This window comes from Spermophilus citellus, assembly GCF_964194105.1.
Source record: "Spermophilus citellus genome assembly, chromosome: 15".
In the NCBI taxonomy this organism is placed as follows: Eukaryota; Metazoa; Chordata; class Mammalia; order Rodentia; family Sciuridae; genus Spermophilus; species Spermophilus citellus.
Genome location: NC_138195.1, coordinates 75,572,446 through 75,590,304, shown reverse-complemented (window position 1 = coordinate 75,590,304; position 17,859 = coordinate 75,572,446). Strand labels below are relative to the sequence as shown.

The window sequence follows — 17,859 nt, the reverse complement described above, 5'->3', positions numbered from 1 at the left end:
TAATAAAATCTCTCAATTAGTTTTAACTTTGGTGACTTTTAACTTTTTGACAGATGTCCAAAGCAGGTACAGAAGTTTAAATTAAAAAGTGACAATGAATCACTTAACATTGTTTTTCTTCACATATTTGGGTAGACTATGTAAATGCTTTGAAAAATAATATGAAAGAAAGGGGAAAAAAGAAAACCACAGAATATTCTCCATGTACCAGCTGGGGGCAATCCAGTACTACAAATGTGAGAGTGGAGAAAATATGCACCAAAAAGATCGTTTCTAATGTTGCTGCTACTGTGCAAACTGGTGTCTTTTCCTCTCCAATCAATATGCCTTGGTCCGCTGAACACCATAGCAACAGAGCAGCCAATTGAAAACGTCCTGTTTCCTTTGTAATGGCAAGTTTCCCACACCAAATAATCCTTGGCTCAAGTGGCAACTGAGCTTCACAGTCTTCCAGCTGTGGCAGCAGCTGGCTCAAGATTGCAAGCTTGGTATTCCCCAGTGCAGGAATTTTCTACACTCTTAGAAGGTGCAGGCGGCTTTGCATTAAGCCTAGATGTCTATTTATGATGCCCAACTCCAGTATGCTTCTTGGGATGCCATGGAAATGGTCACATTACTCAGATTGTATGATTTGTGATCAATTCCATGTACCTCTGGCATTGTTCTGAGTAGAATAGTTAATCAATGTCTTTCGTGCCTCAATTAAAAAAAATGCAGTACTTGATATTACATCCTTTTATTGATTCATCTTTTTTATTGGATTCTATGCACAATTCCACAGAAGATGCAAAGAAGCAGTTGACATGCTCTCTTCATTTGTAGAGTGTCTCTTTAGGAGATAAAACTGTACCATGCCTGAAATAGGTTACTCAGGATTGTGCATCATAAAATAAATTGTAGTTTATCAGAGAAGGGGAGGCTCTTTCTGATAAGCTGCAGTTATCAGGAAAATGTTCATGGAGAATATGATGAATGCACCCACTCTATCCTGTCTTAATGTTGGCTGAGCATTGGGCAATACTGACCTGGGACATCTACAGCATTTAGCAGTATCTATTCTAGTCTTCCTCTTGGACAAAAGGATGCCAGATACATGACTCTGGTGTTTCTTTTTAGAGGGGCTATCTTTCTTACTTTTACAGAGCATTATAAAGTAAAATGTTGTTTGAAAGTTTTACATGTAATTTTCATACAAACCAATCGATTGTTTCTTGGGAGTTTTACTTTCTGTGTTGACAGTGAGGAAAACACTCTCATACTATCTGCAGTTTTATTTTGCCAGTATTTTGGTTACTTTTATTCCTGAGTTTCATTTTTAGCTCATCATTTACTCCATCCTATATAAATTTAATCATTGTATCTCTGTAGTTCTCTGAATATCTGTTGACTGAGACTTACAGAGCAGAATAAAAGTAATAACAGAGATACATTGGTGATTCCAAAGACTCAAGTCGATAAGATTAGAAAGTAATCTTCCTGGGAGATGAAAAAAAAATATGGGTTCAAACACAAACTTGTATTTTTTGACAACTCAGTACAGGACTATTTTAAACAAAATTCGTAGAAGATTTATTATCCTCTTTTTTCTTTTTTTATGGAAAGCTGTTGATATCTTAATCAGGGAACTTGATCAAGGTTTTCAGACATAGATAAACAAACCCCTCATATTTTCATTTAAATTTTTGTTACTAGTGCATTTTGTCTACAAGTATGACTACTGTATTGAATAAAACGGATTCTAGAAGGTAAGGAGGTGCAGGCCAACTTTGGAATTTTAATAGAGACTTTGTGTCTGTTGCTTGGAGAATGTTAGGACAGGGGTACATGTCACACAGACTTTTCCCAACTAAGACTGGGATCTCAACTGAAGAAAGACTAAAAGATGCCAGCTGAATTTTTCAAAGTTCCCTTGGCCTGACTCAACCTTTTCTGGCTTCAGATTCCATTTCTCCTCTTAATTGTACCTGGCTATACCCTGCAACTCTTCTGCTTTGTTATTGATGTTCCCCATGTCTGAACATCTTGCCCACAGTTCAAAGCCTACTCATCCACCATTTTCTCCTAGGAACTCCCCCTGCCCAATCCAAAGTTGGACTGTGCCTCCTCACTTTCTAGAATCTCATATAATGTGTTGTCTGTATTTATCTTATGGCTGTTAAAATACTCTCTCTTTATAGTAATAAATAGAAAGATCTCATGTTTTCTACTTGAATTGTAAACTCTCAAATGACCAAATTTGAGGCTTTGCAACCTTGTCATAAACTTCCTCTAGAGTTTTATGTATATGATACTTAAATACTCATCAAATTACCAAATTGGCACTTATATCAGCAAATTATACCTACAGTGAAGGAGCTTTCTATTCTTGCAAACCTGGCAATTGTCTTACACTTAGAAGACACTAGATATTTGTGGAATGCAAGGTGGTAGTTGGGTGGACGAATGGGTGGTAAGAGGACACAGGGATGGGGAAAGATAGATGGGTTGATGGGATGGACAGATAGATGGATGCATGAATGCTCTGAATTGGGGCTTTAGGTGACCATTAGCTTTTGTGCTGTTATGACTCTCATTTCTTCCCTGTGTAGCCCTATTGCTCACTACACCTTCACCTGAAAGTCTCTGAGAATCCCTACACATCAGGAATCATTGCCAGCAGAGACACAGCTCCAAGCATCATAGTTGCTTCAGGTAAGAAGCTTGTCTCCTTTGCTTGCTGCTGTAGATGGTGCTGATTTTAAGAAGCTAGATATCCGTGGTTGGAATTTAATGAGCAGGCTAGAAATATTTTCAAAGGCACCTAAACCATTAACCCTGAAGCAAGTATGTTAAAAACCCCTGCTTGGACAAAATGCTTGCAGTCAAAATCCTTCTCAGGCCATGCAGACTGCTGTTCTAGGCTATTGTTAGTTTTTGTGGAAAGTTCTTTTCACTAATGGTGATGTGCTCTTTCTAGGTAATATAGGTTCTGAACTGTCAGACAGCGACATCAGTATGTTTGTCTCTTCAGATGCAGGGAACACTTGGAGGCAGGTAAGAAAAGGCCCTGGGTTGTATTGCAGAAGTTTAAATAGCATAAAAATTGTTCAATTTGGTTCAAGTCTAGGAACTTATTTAGCAGTGGTACATGCTACACATGAATCCTAAAACATACTACATGTTTTTTTTTAAAATAAAAGTCTCAGGCTGGGGTTATGGTTCAGTGGTAGAGCGCTCACCTTGCATGTGTGAGACCCTGGGTTTGATCCTCAGTACCACATAAAAATAAATAAGTGAAATAAAGGTGTTTTGTCCAACTACAACTAAAAAATAAATTTAAGAAAAGTCTCAAACAAATCTTTTGAGTTTAGCAAATTCTTGTGCAATTTCATTTCTTTTGTTATTTAATAAAGATAATTCTTAATTAGGGCCTGGATGTAAAAACATTTATAAGTGAACATTTTTTTAAAAATTAGATCTGATGGAATTTTTCCCAAAAAAGGAAAAACAGAATCCCTGTGGATTTATCAAATAGGAACTTGGAACTTGAAGGGTTGATTGTATATCTAATTCCAAGTTGCCACCATAAATTCCCTTTGCCTTGAAGCCAGAACAGAGAAGAATGCAATGATATAGAAATGGCCATTACCCAGGTGGTGTTTTGAGATGCTTAAATCTCATGTGCAAAAGACAGAGTAATAACCATCAGGATGCATATGTTAGATAAAGTAGAAATGGAATCACTTTAAACCAATGTGTTTAGCTTAAATGCTTCCTGCCTTTCTTCTGAATGAAAATTAGATATCCATGGCTTATAAACCAGGCAGTTAATGAGGTTTAGCAATCATAACAAGATATGAGCCTAATGCATGGTTGTTACACTTCAATAAATATGTTTTAATAACCCACTGACGTTTAATTATCATACAATAACTAGCACTGTAAATTAAAATCTAATGCACAGGTAATCACACTTGGCAATGAGAGCACTGTACTTTGAATTTTAGGGAAAAAAACATCTACATGATGGTCCAGTTGCCACTTATTACCTTCAAACATTTGAAGAAAATTTGTAGGATTCTCAAATTTTAAGAAAAGAATGGCAGGGAAAAAAATTGCATAAGAAACCTCAGAGAACAAATCTTAGAGCTACACAGAAACATAGACTTTTTAAGGAAGAAGCTTCCTCTGGAAAAGAGAGATGCAGTATTCTATTTTCTTCCTCCCAACACCCTAAACAAGCCATGGAAATCTCTACTTCTATTGTCCTAGTGTGTGTCTTGGGTATAAGAAAGAAACAAGGGGAACAAAAGAACCTGTTTGTGTATATCATCCTACAAGACTCTTGTAGCAATCTGACTACAAGTATAGCACACATCTGGTAGAGAGGATTTAGAGATGTTGCCTCATGTTTCCATTTGACTTCAAATTATTTGCTTCATATTTTGAGAAAGGCCCACTAGCACATGTGCCCAAGGTGACAATTTCATTTTGATCAGAACTACTTGCAACTTGGTGGAACTTTTGTGAATTAAACAAGAGTACCTTTCTTTGGTAACACTTGGAAAGTTGGAGTAATTAGATAGAACAGGGTACCATAACACAACAAGTCCCAGGTCCCATCAGGAACTGTTTGCATGGTCTTTGGCAAGTCACTACATCTGTTTAAACCTTAATCTTTTAATCTGTAAAAATGAAACTATTGAAGAAACCAGTCTTTAAGATTCCATCCATCTAGAGCTACATATGCAGTTTCCTGATATTCTGACATCATCAAAAATGAAAATAAACGGATATTACCCTAATGATAAGAGAATATTAACACAAACACGTACTAGATGTTTTTAAATTCATTTTCTTCATACCTAAATATCATTTTACATAATGCCAATGGTACATGTAGCCTATGTTGGTAAACATTGTTTAGCTCTATTCCCCGCTAAATTTAGGGAGATCTATTTTTGTTCTCATATGAAAACTGATTCTCTGTACTGTGGGTGTGTGTGGACGTGTGTCCATGTGTGTTCATTTTCCTCATCTAGATCTTTGAAGAAGAGCACAGTGTTTTGTACCTAGATCAAGGTGGAGTCCTGGTGGCCATGAAACACACTTCTCTTCCAATTCGACATCTTTGGTAAGGGCACCTGCTGCCTGGGGGACATGCACCTGCTGGTTCTGCACTACAGGACTGGCCTGGGAATCAGGCTATCACACTGTGACTGTGCTTAGTAAAGTGTCAAGATGAGCTTGAATTTAATCTACACCTTTGCTCCACTGAAAGAAGATTGTTGTCTGCAGTTTTTGGCAGGGGGAAGGTAGAAATATAAAAGGGGGGGTGATTTTTGTTCTGAAAAGAAGAATTGCATTATGGTTTTCAAATGTGATAGTCACAACCATCACCAGTACCTTTTTCTCTCATTGCAATCACAGGTAGAAGGATGTTCACTACTACTCAGTCTCTGAGTAGTTAAACTACTTGGTGTTATGTCCTAAATAACATCTCCTCAAATACAGAATGTGTTATGTACATTCTGCACAGAGATTAGCCATTTATGATGGTCATACTCCTGTTTCTCCCGTGAAGCTTCCCAAGCTTATTTTTTTGAGGTGACATTCTGCCACTTTGCCTGTATGTCGTCCCCTGGTGGATGTGCAAGGTCTGCCTTCCAGAGGGGTGTCCAGTTGGCTTCTTCCTCTGTGTTTGAAAACGACTGTCTCACATGTGAGCTTGTTTGAAATCAAAAGCCTGGTTTTCCCTCTAAGTTGTCACTTTGATGACTTAAGAGAAGGCTGCAGAAGAAGAAACAAGGCTTAGCTTGGGGAACAGAAATCTACAGAGAAGGACAGCAAAAGAAAATCTCCTGTAACAAAATGCCAGAAACTGGTTCACTCATAAAGAACAGAAATTAATAGCTCTCAGTTCTGGAGTCTGAAAGTCCAAGATCAAGGAGGCACTGACAGATTCAGTGCCTGGTGAGGACTCTGCTTTCTGGTTCCCAAATGGTACCTTCTTGCTGTACTATCACCTGGTGAAATGAGCAAAACAATTATTGAGGCTCTTATAAGTCTTTAACCCCGTTCATGAGAGCTCTGCCCTTATGATCTGATCATCTCCCAAAGCACCCACCTCCTAATACTATCAACATATGTGAGGGCAAACACATTCAGACCATGATGGTAACCCTCAGAGTGGCACACTTCTCCACTCTCATTCTCAAGGGCCCATCCTTCTGTTCTCATCCATTAATTCAATGAGGGGAGCTATGATTTATAACAATGTAACACCTGCCACATTTTGGAATTTGCCATTTAGAGATAGGTCTGTTGAAATCTATCTTCAGGATCACATGCTGCTAGATATGAGTGAGGATTTGGAGAGGGTCACACTGAAGTCTAAAGACTAATAAAATATCTAAGTTAAAAAAAATCAACCAGAGACTCTTATTATTCTCATTTTGCACAATTCTCCCTTATTGGGATCTTAATGCATGAGTCCCACTGGTTTGGCTACTTGTATTTTTGCCCATTGATGTAATGAAGAAGACCTAATCAGATGAAAGGAGGGCTCATTTTGACAATGCCCGAGCTGCCTTTAAAAATGCATTCTTTCTTGGTTGAGAGTATATTTTCTTAGAAAGGACTTTTTATATTTTCTCTTGAGATCCTTCACTGTTGTTTTCCTCTATCACTAGGTTGAGTTTTGATGAAGGGAGATCTTGGAGCAAATACAGTTTCACTTCTATTCCACTTTTTGTGGATGGGGTTCTGGGTGAACCGGGAGAAGAAACACTAATCATGACGTAAGTGGAAAGCTATGGTATGGTTCAGCCTTAATACAGGAGAGTAAATCCAGAAAGATGTTTTATAGCTGAGTCTGCTTTGATTTGTTGCTGTTAGGTTTGAGGTTGTTATCACAGTCAGTGCCCCCTGCTACAGGAGTCCCTAGCAGAAAGGCGAAAAAAATGTGGGCAATCATTTTCTTGGCTCTGATAGGTTTGAGGAGACTCAGACTGGGGGTGGTAGCAGAAGAGAAAAGCTCTTTTCTTTCTATATTCAATGAGTTAGGGAAATTAGAAGGAATTATTTCAAGAGCAAATAAAACTCTGCATTTAAAATTTTAATATAAGCAGAGTGTATATGCAAAAAGTCTCAGGCTTCTAAGTATAATTTCTATTTCAGTCAGAACACAGCATTTGATCAAAACCCCATGAGGGATTTTATTTTTCTCTGGCTCTTTACCTAACCCAATTGTGAGGCATATTAGGAAAACCATGAGAACAATCTGTTCTTGTGAAATTGCATTTACACTCATTCTTGTCTGAAAAGTGATGATCATTAATTTGTGAAAGACTTGATTAATGACTCGGCTGCCTATGGATTTCAAAATATGGGCTTTGAACTTGGAATACGAAACTGTGATATTTCCTTCCCCTAGAAAATTGGCCATGGAAAAACAGAAAAGGAAGGTTTCAAAGTAGTTGATCCTATCATCATTGAAAATTTCAAAATCGAAGTAAATAATTGGCTTGTTTTCTAACCCCATACTGCACTTTTTTTCAATGATAGAAAACATCAAGAAAAATTTAATATGCCTAATAGCTATGCTTTTGCTCATGGGAAACATAGCTAGATTAGCAATTTATTCCATAATTTGCTTTTATTCAGTTTTTATATTTGCAGAACATAAATTTTAAAAAGCTGATCTAAAAATCCACTTTGTGGCTTTTATCTACACATATGATTGTTGATTCAATCACTGCATTAAACACCTGAGTCTCTGAGTAGGGAGAGTAGAATGTTCAATGTAGGAGCACACCATTACCATTTGGCTGTGGTGTCTACTCCCCTGGGGACTGGTGGAAACACCAAATAGCATGGAAACAAACAAAGAAAACAAACAAACAAAAAAAAACGGGTATATTAGCTCTAAAATTTCCAAGTATAATCTTGGATCACCTAGAATGCACTTCTTGTGACTGTTTTCTCTGTCATTTTTGTCAATTATTGTTGTGGTACAACATATACAAGTGGACTCTTAAGTTCAATACCCTGAGATCCATCTGTATCCATGATTAGTGGCTTGAATTTGGTTCGGACGAACCTCTTTGAGCCTCAAGTTATCCATCTTCAATGAGGAGCCCATAATGGTATCCTCTTCATAAATGTATTTGGACAATTAAAAGCTTTGACCCATATAATGTGCCTGGCATAACACATGACACCCCTGTGAACACCAGGTTCAGAGTTAACACAACAAATGCAAGCTCTTGTTAATACTGTTGCCATTGTGATTATCATGTTTACTTTTATCATCATGAACCCTGTAGAGTGTTTGGACACTTCAGCCACCGCTCTGAATGGCAGCTGGTTAAAGTGGACTACAAGTCCATTTTCGATAGACGGTGTGCCGAGGAGGACTACAGGCCTTGGCAGCTACACAGCCAGGTAAGGTGAAGACAGCTGAGACTGAGCCCTGGGCAGGGGGCATGAGAGGTGCTCAAGGAAAGCTCATCCTTCAGGCTTAGAAACTGGAGATCTCTAGGCCAAAATGCCCATTTCTTCCTTTCGTTCTTTCTTACATATTTTGCATGACACAGCATTGAACAAACTCAACATTTATATCTTGTTGTGAAGTTATTTCTGTTGTATTATGCTAGAATATAATGAGATAAAATTCAAATGTGCTTGGCTTAGACTTACAACTCAAAATGAAATACCAACTCAGCACTGAGATTCAAACATAATTTATCTGAGCATGTCATAGAGTGGGGGCAGGGTGAGGAAAAGATCTTCCATTTTATCTACCGTTTCAGACAGAGGCAATGCATAAAATAACAAAGTAATGCTCCCTAAGCAGTTCCAGAAAAACCCTTCCTGTCCATTTCCTGGATTCCCTGGGAATACATAGTACTTCTTGCCTCCTTCTAAGGTACTCAAAGTATAAGAATACAGAATTATGAATAGGAAACTTTCCTACATCCTGGCCTCTTACTTAGTTATTCAGCTCACATCAAAAGGCTTGGATGAAAATGTCCATTTAATTTTCTATGGTGGGAGCCATTTCTACAGGCCTCTCTGAGGATCTAGTGGAAGCTCTTATTGCAAAGCCATCACTTTGTTCAGGCAGTGAAACATGGTAGGCTCCAAACCTGGACTAAGGAATGCATTTGCATGAAGATGTATAATGGAGCCTCAGGAAAGACAGCCTAGAACCAATTAAACACAATTCTGCTCTCGTTGTTCAGAAGCACAAAAGAAGCTATGTTTGACAGTGGGCGCTGCATTAGCTAGAAACACCCTCCCTATTCAGAGGCTCAACAATAAAATTATCGCTCACTTACATTGCTGCTATTTTCCCCTTTGAGATGCATAAGCATTGTGATATTCAAAGCTTTTATTTATTTCATGGAAAACACTGAATTTAGCTCTCTTGTTTGTCTAGTAGATGAACATAAAATCAGTGCTATAAAGATGTGTGGGCAGAAGCATAATAAATCGGGACAAAATGGTTCTTTACATTTCTTAGCAACACTCGTATTTCGTATGCTCATAAATGACCAACTGTATAAATCTTTTGTTAGAAGAGAATTGAACTTAATTACTACTGGTTTGCCAACTAGTTATAATCTGTCTTAATTATCTGTGTATCCTCTGTAGCACTAAGATGTAACCCTCCCCCAGTACCAGTTTGTTAAACACATGAAGAGTTAGGGATTTATTAGACAAATTCCAGTACTTCTTAGGATTATCTTTATAGTCACATATTATGATAGACATCAAAAACAAAATGCTATTAGCACAAAGTACCACACCAGAATCTGTATTACACTAAGGTTTGTGAATATCTCCCTAACCTTCCCTAATGTGGAACAGGAAACATACAAGCTATGTGCCTAGCTGTGTGTGATGGTTGTCTGCTCACAGGGGGAAGCATGCATCATGGGAGCCAAGAGGATATACAAGAAGCGAAAATCCGAGCGGAAGTGTATGCAAGGAAAATACGCAGGAGCTATGGAATCTGAACCCTGTGTTTGCACAGAAGCTGATTTTGACTGGTGAGCTGGCACCATTATTCCATGGAGTCATTCTATATTTCAAATACACATGGCCCTTGAAGAGAGTTTAGATTGGAAATAGTAGTGTCCTATGTAGGGCTCATGGCAAACCTCAGATTCTTATAAGATTATCTCTTGGGGACATCATGGTTACTAGCTATGTGCCTACGTGATGACAAAACCAGGCATTTCTTTAGATTTAAAGAGGATTAAGAAGATAGTTGGTAATTATCTTCATAGAGTTGATGGATACTTTGGTCAAAAAGAGAAGCTAGATCTATCCTATGTTACTTTGGACAGCAACTCTGAAAACAATAATTGGACTTTGCAGGGTACAAAGATAAAGTCTAGATAAATTCTTTCTGGAATCCAGGGTTTTCAGTAGGAAATGATAGTCTTATAAAGCAGTAAATTCTCTATCTCTGAAAATTTTCAATCAGTGGTCAGCTGAATACAGCTAATAGAGATGTGGAAGACATTTGTGAGCTCACTGTCAGGATGGCTTTGATAGCATTATGAATCTTTGAACCGGTAAAGAAGCTAGTTAAAACTGGAGAAGTACTGAGACTTTGAGAGGTTTAAACGAAACTCAGAGTGCTGTAGAATTCTTGCTGGAACATTTGCTAAGCAGAAACTTTGCTTATGGGACCAAGGATGAGTACCTTCACTTTATTCTTAGTCAGTGTTTAGTGGTCAGGTAAGGTTGACAAATTATTAATGGTAAATAATTATTCCATTTGTAATTATCTCTATCACATTTTATGTTATTTATTTTCCTCTTCTTCTGTATTTCTGTTGTATATAGTTATGCATTTGTGTGTGTGTGTGTGTGTATTTTTTACTTTAGAGAAAACAATCACTAAATAGGTATGTAGATGTTGAACAATTGAAATGTGACCTGGATAAGAGCTTTATCCAGGTATTTAACAATTTATTTCTAACTGTGTAACCATCACAGGTCAAATACCTGATCATCAAAATATCAATGATCAAACTGAGGCATTGTGTGTGTGTGTGTGTGTGTGTGTGTGTATAATCATATTTTAGAAGAATTTTGCCTTCTCTAACAGTAGGAGATGTTCTCTGAATGAGTAGTACTGGGAAGGCCTGGCAAAACTGTGCTCCAGTGGTCTGACAACCACCCATAGCTATCCCCTTTATTGATGGATAAGGCAAGTCAGCTGGGCACAGTGGTGCACACCTGTGATCCCAGTGACTCAGGAGGCTGAGGCAGGGGGATTGTGAGTTCAAAGCCAGCCTCAGAAACTTAGTGAAGCCCTAAGCAACTCAGTGAGACCCTGTCTCTAATTATATATATATATAAAGGGGCTGAGGATGTGGCTCAGTGGTTAGGCTTTCTGAGTTCAATCTCTGAAACCAAAAAATAAATAATTTAAAAAAGGACCAGTGCCGTATCTCTTTGGGGTCAGCCAAGGCAATAGAGCTGCAATGACTTTAGCTCATAAGGACTTCCACAGGAGCCTCCCCAACAGTGACTTCTGTTGTAGTCAGTGCAACATTACACTAATAAAGTGACAAAAATTTTATAATTTTATACCTGTCCTGCACTTTGGCACTGACATCCTGAAATACATTTATAAGAAATCATACCATGGGTTTTTAAGTCAGTCATCACAACCCTCTTTCCCATCATGCACTTTATCAAGGAGGATTTGCAGAGGAAGTTAGCATGGTACACTACCAGCTTAGCTTTGGCCTTATGTAACAGTCATTTGTTTTCGGAGAGCAAATTTATTCTCTGGTAGAAAATTTAAGAGGATAAGTAAGAAGAGAGACCCCAATTCCCTAGTTTCTCCTGGGGATACTTCTTTAGGTTTATTTTCTGCAAGTTCCAAAATAAACCAGCATGTTGTTCCTGTTCTTCATGTTCAATTGAAAGCTACTCCAGAGTGGAGGAAACCCAGGATAAGGAAAGCAACCAGGCTTCTCTCCTTCCCTATCCCTTGGCCCCATCCTTGCATTCATTTGTGAAGGGGATCTGTCATCATCTCACCAGCTGAACTGCATTCAGACAAGAGGAAAATTAATCATAAACAAGGCCATTGTAAGGTTTTTCTGGTCAGATGAGATTTGGGGGAACTGCATGATTTGTGAAAATTTTTTGGAAGGCTCACCATGACGTTGTTCGGCTTTTACTGGTGGCTGGGGTTTCAGTGATTCCACCTGACTGCAGTGTAATGAAAAGTGTTGTTACTGAATGTTCCCTTTTAGCTTGGCTCCCTGGACATTGCCCCAGGTGACCTTGCCAGGCATGCTCCAGCATTTTTAATGTAATTCCCTGAAGTGAGCACTGGGTGTCCTGGAGGCAGTGATTCTGAAGTCTTACTATCCATGCTGGGTTGAACCAGCACCAAATCTAGCTGGTATGTGCAGAATTCTAAGTACCAGCTGCCTGGAGACAGGCCCCTGAGCTCAGCCGATGTCTTCCTTCCCACCCCTCATGTGCCAGCATCTCACCTCCGTTACACAGATGGGCCAATTCCTACTAATGCTTGCTGATTGCTGCCTGCAATTTGTCTGTGCATGCAGAGGTGCAATTTGTTGTCATCCTCTGTGCCTGGTTTCATCTCCCAGAAGCCAAGAATATCAGGCCACTCAGAGGCCCCTGGAAGCAAGGAGAGAGGACTGGGAGAGAAGACAGACAGTTTCCAAACCAGAGAGAAGCTATAGAGCTGTTAGTCCCAACTGGCAGCAATTACTACCTGGGACAAAACTTTTCCTAAGGGGATGCTCTAGACACTTCTGAAGGACATTTTTTTGGCCGTGACTTTAAAACATATGGTTTGTGCACAGGGAAACCTGGCTCTGCTCTAGTCGGTAAATCCAAATGTCTTGGAAGAACATCCCAAAGACTTCACCGGTAATGAGGCCTGTGCCACATGTGGCTGTATTAAACTCTATGGAGGAGTCATGTCTAGGGCTGCAGCTTCCACCACTGCCTGGTTTCTAATTACATTCAGTGTTTCTTTCTAATGAGAACATAATCCACTATTTTAACTTAAAGGTGCTTAAATGGAATTATCGATTCTGCAGGAGGTTTTCATGGATTGTTGATAGATAGTCTATGAGAGGCAAGTTCCATTTTTAAGTTATTGATTTAGGGAATACATCCTTTTGACTGACTGGGGTAGGAGGTGGCTGTGGACTAACATGGAATTGTTCCGAGTCATTTTCCACCTACTGAAAGGTTTATCTTGGCTCTTTCCCCCACAGTGACTATGGCTATGAGCGACACAGCAATGGGCAGTGCCTGCCAGCATTTTGGTTCAATCCATCCTCTCTCTCAAAGGACTGCAGCATTGGACAGAGCTACCTCAATAGTACTGGGTGAGTTTCGGAGGCAGTGACCTCGAGAGGGTCAATCTTTTCGGCTTTTGAGCACGTGTTCAACTGACAGAATTACTTCTGATCCAAGACTGTGTAATGCATGTGCTTCATTTTAATAAGACAGCACAGCTTGGCATCGATAGTGCACTTTGTATCTGGGACTAAGACTCTGGTTTCAAATACACAAAGGAGGAAGGTTTCCTTGGAGGAAGAAGATGATGATGCTATTGACATAGACATTTCTTCACTCTTTGATACTTTATCAGCTCTTTACTCATGTGAGGTTACCTCTTACACTCACTCCATCTGCATGAGGAAGGCCAAATAGATGATTTTTTTAATGTGCTTTTTGTTTTGTAGATGTGGAAGCCTGAGTCAAAATGGGAGCTCATTAACTTTTCAACTTACAAGTTTTAACAGGAGTGTGCTTCGCTTTCTGTCTGTAGTAAGGAATTGCCTCATGTGAATTGGAAACAGGACAGTTTCAGGATCTGCAGGATGAATCAGCAATCTGGAGACCCAGAAAAGCTCATGGCTTAGTTCCATTCCAGTCTGACTCAGAAAGCCAGTGGTAGAGTTCCTGTCCAAAGGCCAAGAAGCTTGAGACACAGAAAGAAGCAACATTTAGGCTGGAATCCACAGACTAGGAAATAAGCCAATGTCCCACATTGTGGGACATCAGTCATAAGAATTCTCTCTTACCTGGGGTGGGCGTGGGGGAGACTATCAAACGGTCAGACTTTCTGTTCTATTCAGACCTTCACATGATTAATTTAGGTCTACTCACATCAGGAGGGCAGTCTGCTTTTCTGCCTATATAAATGTTAATCTCATCTAAAGACATCCTCACGGAAACACCCAAAACAACGTTGAACTAAATATCTGGGCACCTGTAGCCCAGTCAGATTGATATTGAATTAACTATCACCAGTGATTTAAAGGAGTTCTATATTTAGCTGTGATAAAGGCATTTTGGTTAGGATAAGGAAAATAAGTCTTTTCTTTTAAAGATGTATAATGCCTGTGTTCTGTGCTTGGATAAGAAGTATACATATTGAAAACTTTTGAAGATGAGTAATGAGTACAGTATTGATCATTGTACTATTTTCTCTCTTTTGTGCCTATTTCCAAATTCTCATATAAAAAGGTTAAAATGATAGGAAGAAAAGGGAAGGGAAGGAGATGGGAGGGAAAGAAAAGAGAAAGAAGGGGAATTAAGATCTTAACAATAATCTAGGTCTGTTTGTCCAAGTTTCTTCTCATTTCTAATGCCAGCTGCAGGATACAGAATCCACTGCAGGAAGTGAAATTTTCATTTATGTACTTCTTTATTAAAATTTTTTAATATTTAAAATTTTTAAATATTAAATAATTTTAATAATATAAACCAAATTTTATAAATCATTATTCTAAAGGAATAAAAGATGCAGAAATGGACTTTGACTATTCCTATGTCTGATGTTAGGGATTCCTTTGGATGAAGGAATACCTTTGGATGAAGGAATAAACTATGATTCATTTAAATAAAAGCCCAAAATATGAGGAAAATGTAATAGGTCAGGGAGGTCTATAGCATCTAGTACCTTGGAGAACAAAATAAAAAGGGCTGATTATTTAATTAAACTTAATGGAGAAGGAAGGCAAAGACAAAAATATTTGATTATTTGCATGTACCAGCATGTTTGGACATTGTAAAGGGCACTGGGAATCTCTAAAGGTAATTTAAGAATTGCTTATTTCCACCACCAACTCAAATCAATCCGAATCATTGTATTATTCTCTCTTTGGTGTTAATGAGAGGAATCTGAAGCACAATAGGTCACAGTTGTTCCAGATCTGATGCAATCACGGGAATAAGATAGAGTGACCTCTTACTTTTCAGTTTATTGAGATTGTATAAGTCCTGAATATACTGACTTATATAAAATGAAACATCAAATGATTAAATTACAATTTTCTATTCAGAAGCATTTATTGCCTGTGCCCTTGAAAAATTACAGTTTCAGTTGATTTGGTGATAAGTGTCCAGGTTACATAAATGTGTATCAATGCAATTGTTTATGTTCAATAGTCAAAATCAGAGCACAGTCTCCTACAGTACAACCTGCACCCTCAGGATGATGTTCATATCAATGAGCATTAATGATAGCTTCTGACCCCAGGTGATTTTTATTAGGTTGCTATCCACTGAGTTTGTACATTCCATTCAAACATTTTGCACAAAAGCATCAGCATCAGCCTAAGAGCTTATGTGAAAAAGAACATGTGATAAGTTCTAGGTATGACCTGCACTTCTAAGAATGGTGCTCATAGGTGGAAGAGTAACCACTGGATTAGGGTCCTGTAGGGGACAGTCGGAGGGAGAGCTGTCAGTAGTAAACTCACTAATCAGTATATCGAGTGAGTCACTCATTTTGCATGGGGAACTGGGAGACCTTCAGTTGGCACAAGGGCCTGAGTCATCTTAAAGACCTCACAACATCAAATTCCCATGTGCAGTGTTTGTAGCCAGCTCTAGAGTTGTGAAGTGGAAAAAGGTAGGTGAAACTAAAAAATAACTCTCTGTCTTTCCTAATGTCAGTGCAGCATATCGCCTCAGATGTCCTTTGGCTGTATGTTGATTCAGCAATATTTCATAAGCACAGATTTAGCATGTAATATTGTAGTCACTACAATGCTGCTACCTTTCTATTAAAAACATTTAATTACAAAAGAATTGTATAGATAGATATGTTTTAGGTGTTAAAAATCTGTTTGTATCATTACCCAATCCTAGCCCCATTCCCACAACTATTTATTTGGTATTCATGCTTCCAAACACTTTTTTTAGCATTTGCCAGTGAATAACTATGCCAAGAGAAAGTACATAAAATTAATTTGGAAGGCTGTTTCTGTGTGATTTGCTGTTTTTATGTGATAGATATTCTATTTCCCTTTTTAAGTTAAAAACATATTTTAAACATCTTTCCAAGTCAGAATATAGAAGGCTACTTTCCATCTCATTTCTTTTTATTCCATGGTATTAAGTGTTATAGAATTATTTAATTGTTCCCTTTCATGAACATTTGGGTTGGTGGTTGTTTTTTTTTTTTTTGCCACTATAAACAAGGCTACAATTAACATTCCAATACCATATTACTTGTTATTAAAAACACACAAAGCTAATTAAATCTCTTGGCAATGGAGGTGTTTCTGCTAGATTATAAAGCAAATTCCACTCAGCCAACTGGACCTGAGTATCAGGCGGTGCCAGATAGTTCCCTCACAGGGTTTTAAACAGGAGCCTCCTGCCCACCTGTTGCCTGTGAGTCCCACAAGGTAGGAATTTGAATTAACTTCCTCCCTCTTTAGAAGGCAAATGCCAGTGGATTCAGTAAGGGTAAGATGAGGGGAAGCTCAAGTAAGCTTTTCCTAGATGAATCAGGTAAACAGGGTCATTTCTGGCACAAAGAACAAGACATGACTGGTGACAGGGCCACACTGGTAATCTTCTCAAGGCTCTGACACCAGTGCCTGGAAGCTATAGAAGTAAGGAGCCACTGTGCCCCCTGAGTCTGTCCAATGACTGTTTTAACCTGTCCTTGAGAAGCTTGTGCTCAGTCAGTGTAGGATAACCTCAGGACTGGGGTGAAGTGCAGAAGAATCCCAGCTGTGGCTTGGCCTGCAGTTAGTGCCTGCCTGCAGGTTACTCCAGGGCTGAACCTCCCAGAATAGCTTCTGGAGCAGAAATGTAGTAAAAACTTGAACTGAGTGGGTCTAAAGGTCACCTTGTCAGTCCAGGGCAGAAAGCAGACCTCCCAGCACCACCATTTTGAAAGCTTAGTTGGAAGCAAGCAGGAAGACCTTCCTACTTTTTATTTAGTTTTAAATGACTCAATGTATAAATGGTTAGGGTTGATTTCAGAATCAGCTTACTACTGTGTGTATAGAGCAGTGTTCTCAGGTTTCACCAAGGTGGAAAAATTCCTGCATATGTTATTAATATGCCAACAGAAAGGCTGTTTTTTGTTTGTTTTTTGTTTTTGCCAGGGGCAAGGGGTACCAGTGATTGAACTCAGGGGCTCTCAGCCACTGAGCCACATCCCAAATAGCAAAATGTAATAGGTTATTTTGTATTTTAGTTAGAGACAGGGTCTCACTGAATTGCTTAACACCTTGCTTTTGCTGAGACTGGCTTTGAGCACTTGATCCTCCTGCCTCAACATCCCAGGCTGCTGGGATATCAGGTATGCACCACCACACCTGGCTAGAAAGGCAGTTTTCTAGGAGATGCCAAAATGTTAATCAGCTTCACTGTATAGAAGTGAACGTTTGGACAATTTCTGTTTCAGTTCTTGGCTAAAACTTAGAAAAGATGGTTTAAAAAAGAAGTGAGTAAGCGCAGAATGTGCCTCCAGGGGGCCGCCATCCTGACTCCTGGTCCACTGGTATCAGGGTTTCTAATGTCCACGCCTGGAGCAGTGAGTCAGCAAAGCCC

The 17,859-nt window shown here is 38.9% G+C and overlaps 1 protein-coding gene across 5 annotated transcripts in view; it reads left to right on the top strand.

Moving 5' to 3' along the window:
• SORCS1 (sortilin related VPS10 domain containing receptor 1) overlaps positions 1-17,859 on the top strand; it is a gene marked incomplete at its 3' end in the record, with an annotated part of 491,305 nt that overhangs the window by 400,773 nt on the left and 72,673 nt on the right. For all 5 annotated transcript variants that reach the window (XM_081268499.1, XM_081268498.1, XM_081268500.1 and 2 more), the window contains exons 11-17: positions 2,589-2,691; positions 2,957-3,033; positions 5,022-5,113; positions 6,672-6,779; positions 8,307-8,424; positions 9,904-10,034; positions 13,269-13,382. In XM_081268499.1, coding sequence (XP_081124625.1) covers positions 2,589-2,691; positions 2,957-3,033; positions 5,022-5,113; positions 6,672-6,779; positions 8,307-8,424; positions 9,904-10,034; positions 13,269-13,382 — 743 coding nt within the window. The remainder of the gene's footprint in view (positions 1-2,588; positions 2,692-2,956; positions 3,034-5,021; positions 5,114-6,671; positions 6,780-8,306; positions 8,425-9,903; positions 10,035-13,268; positions 13,383-17,859) is intronic.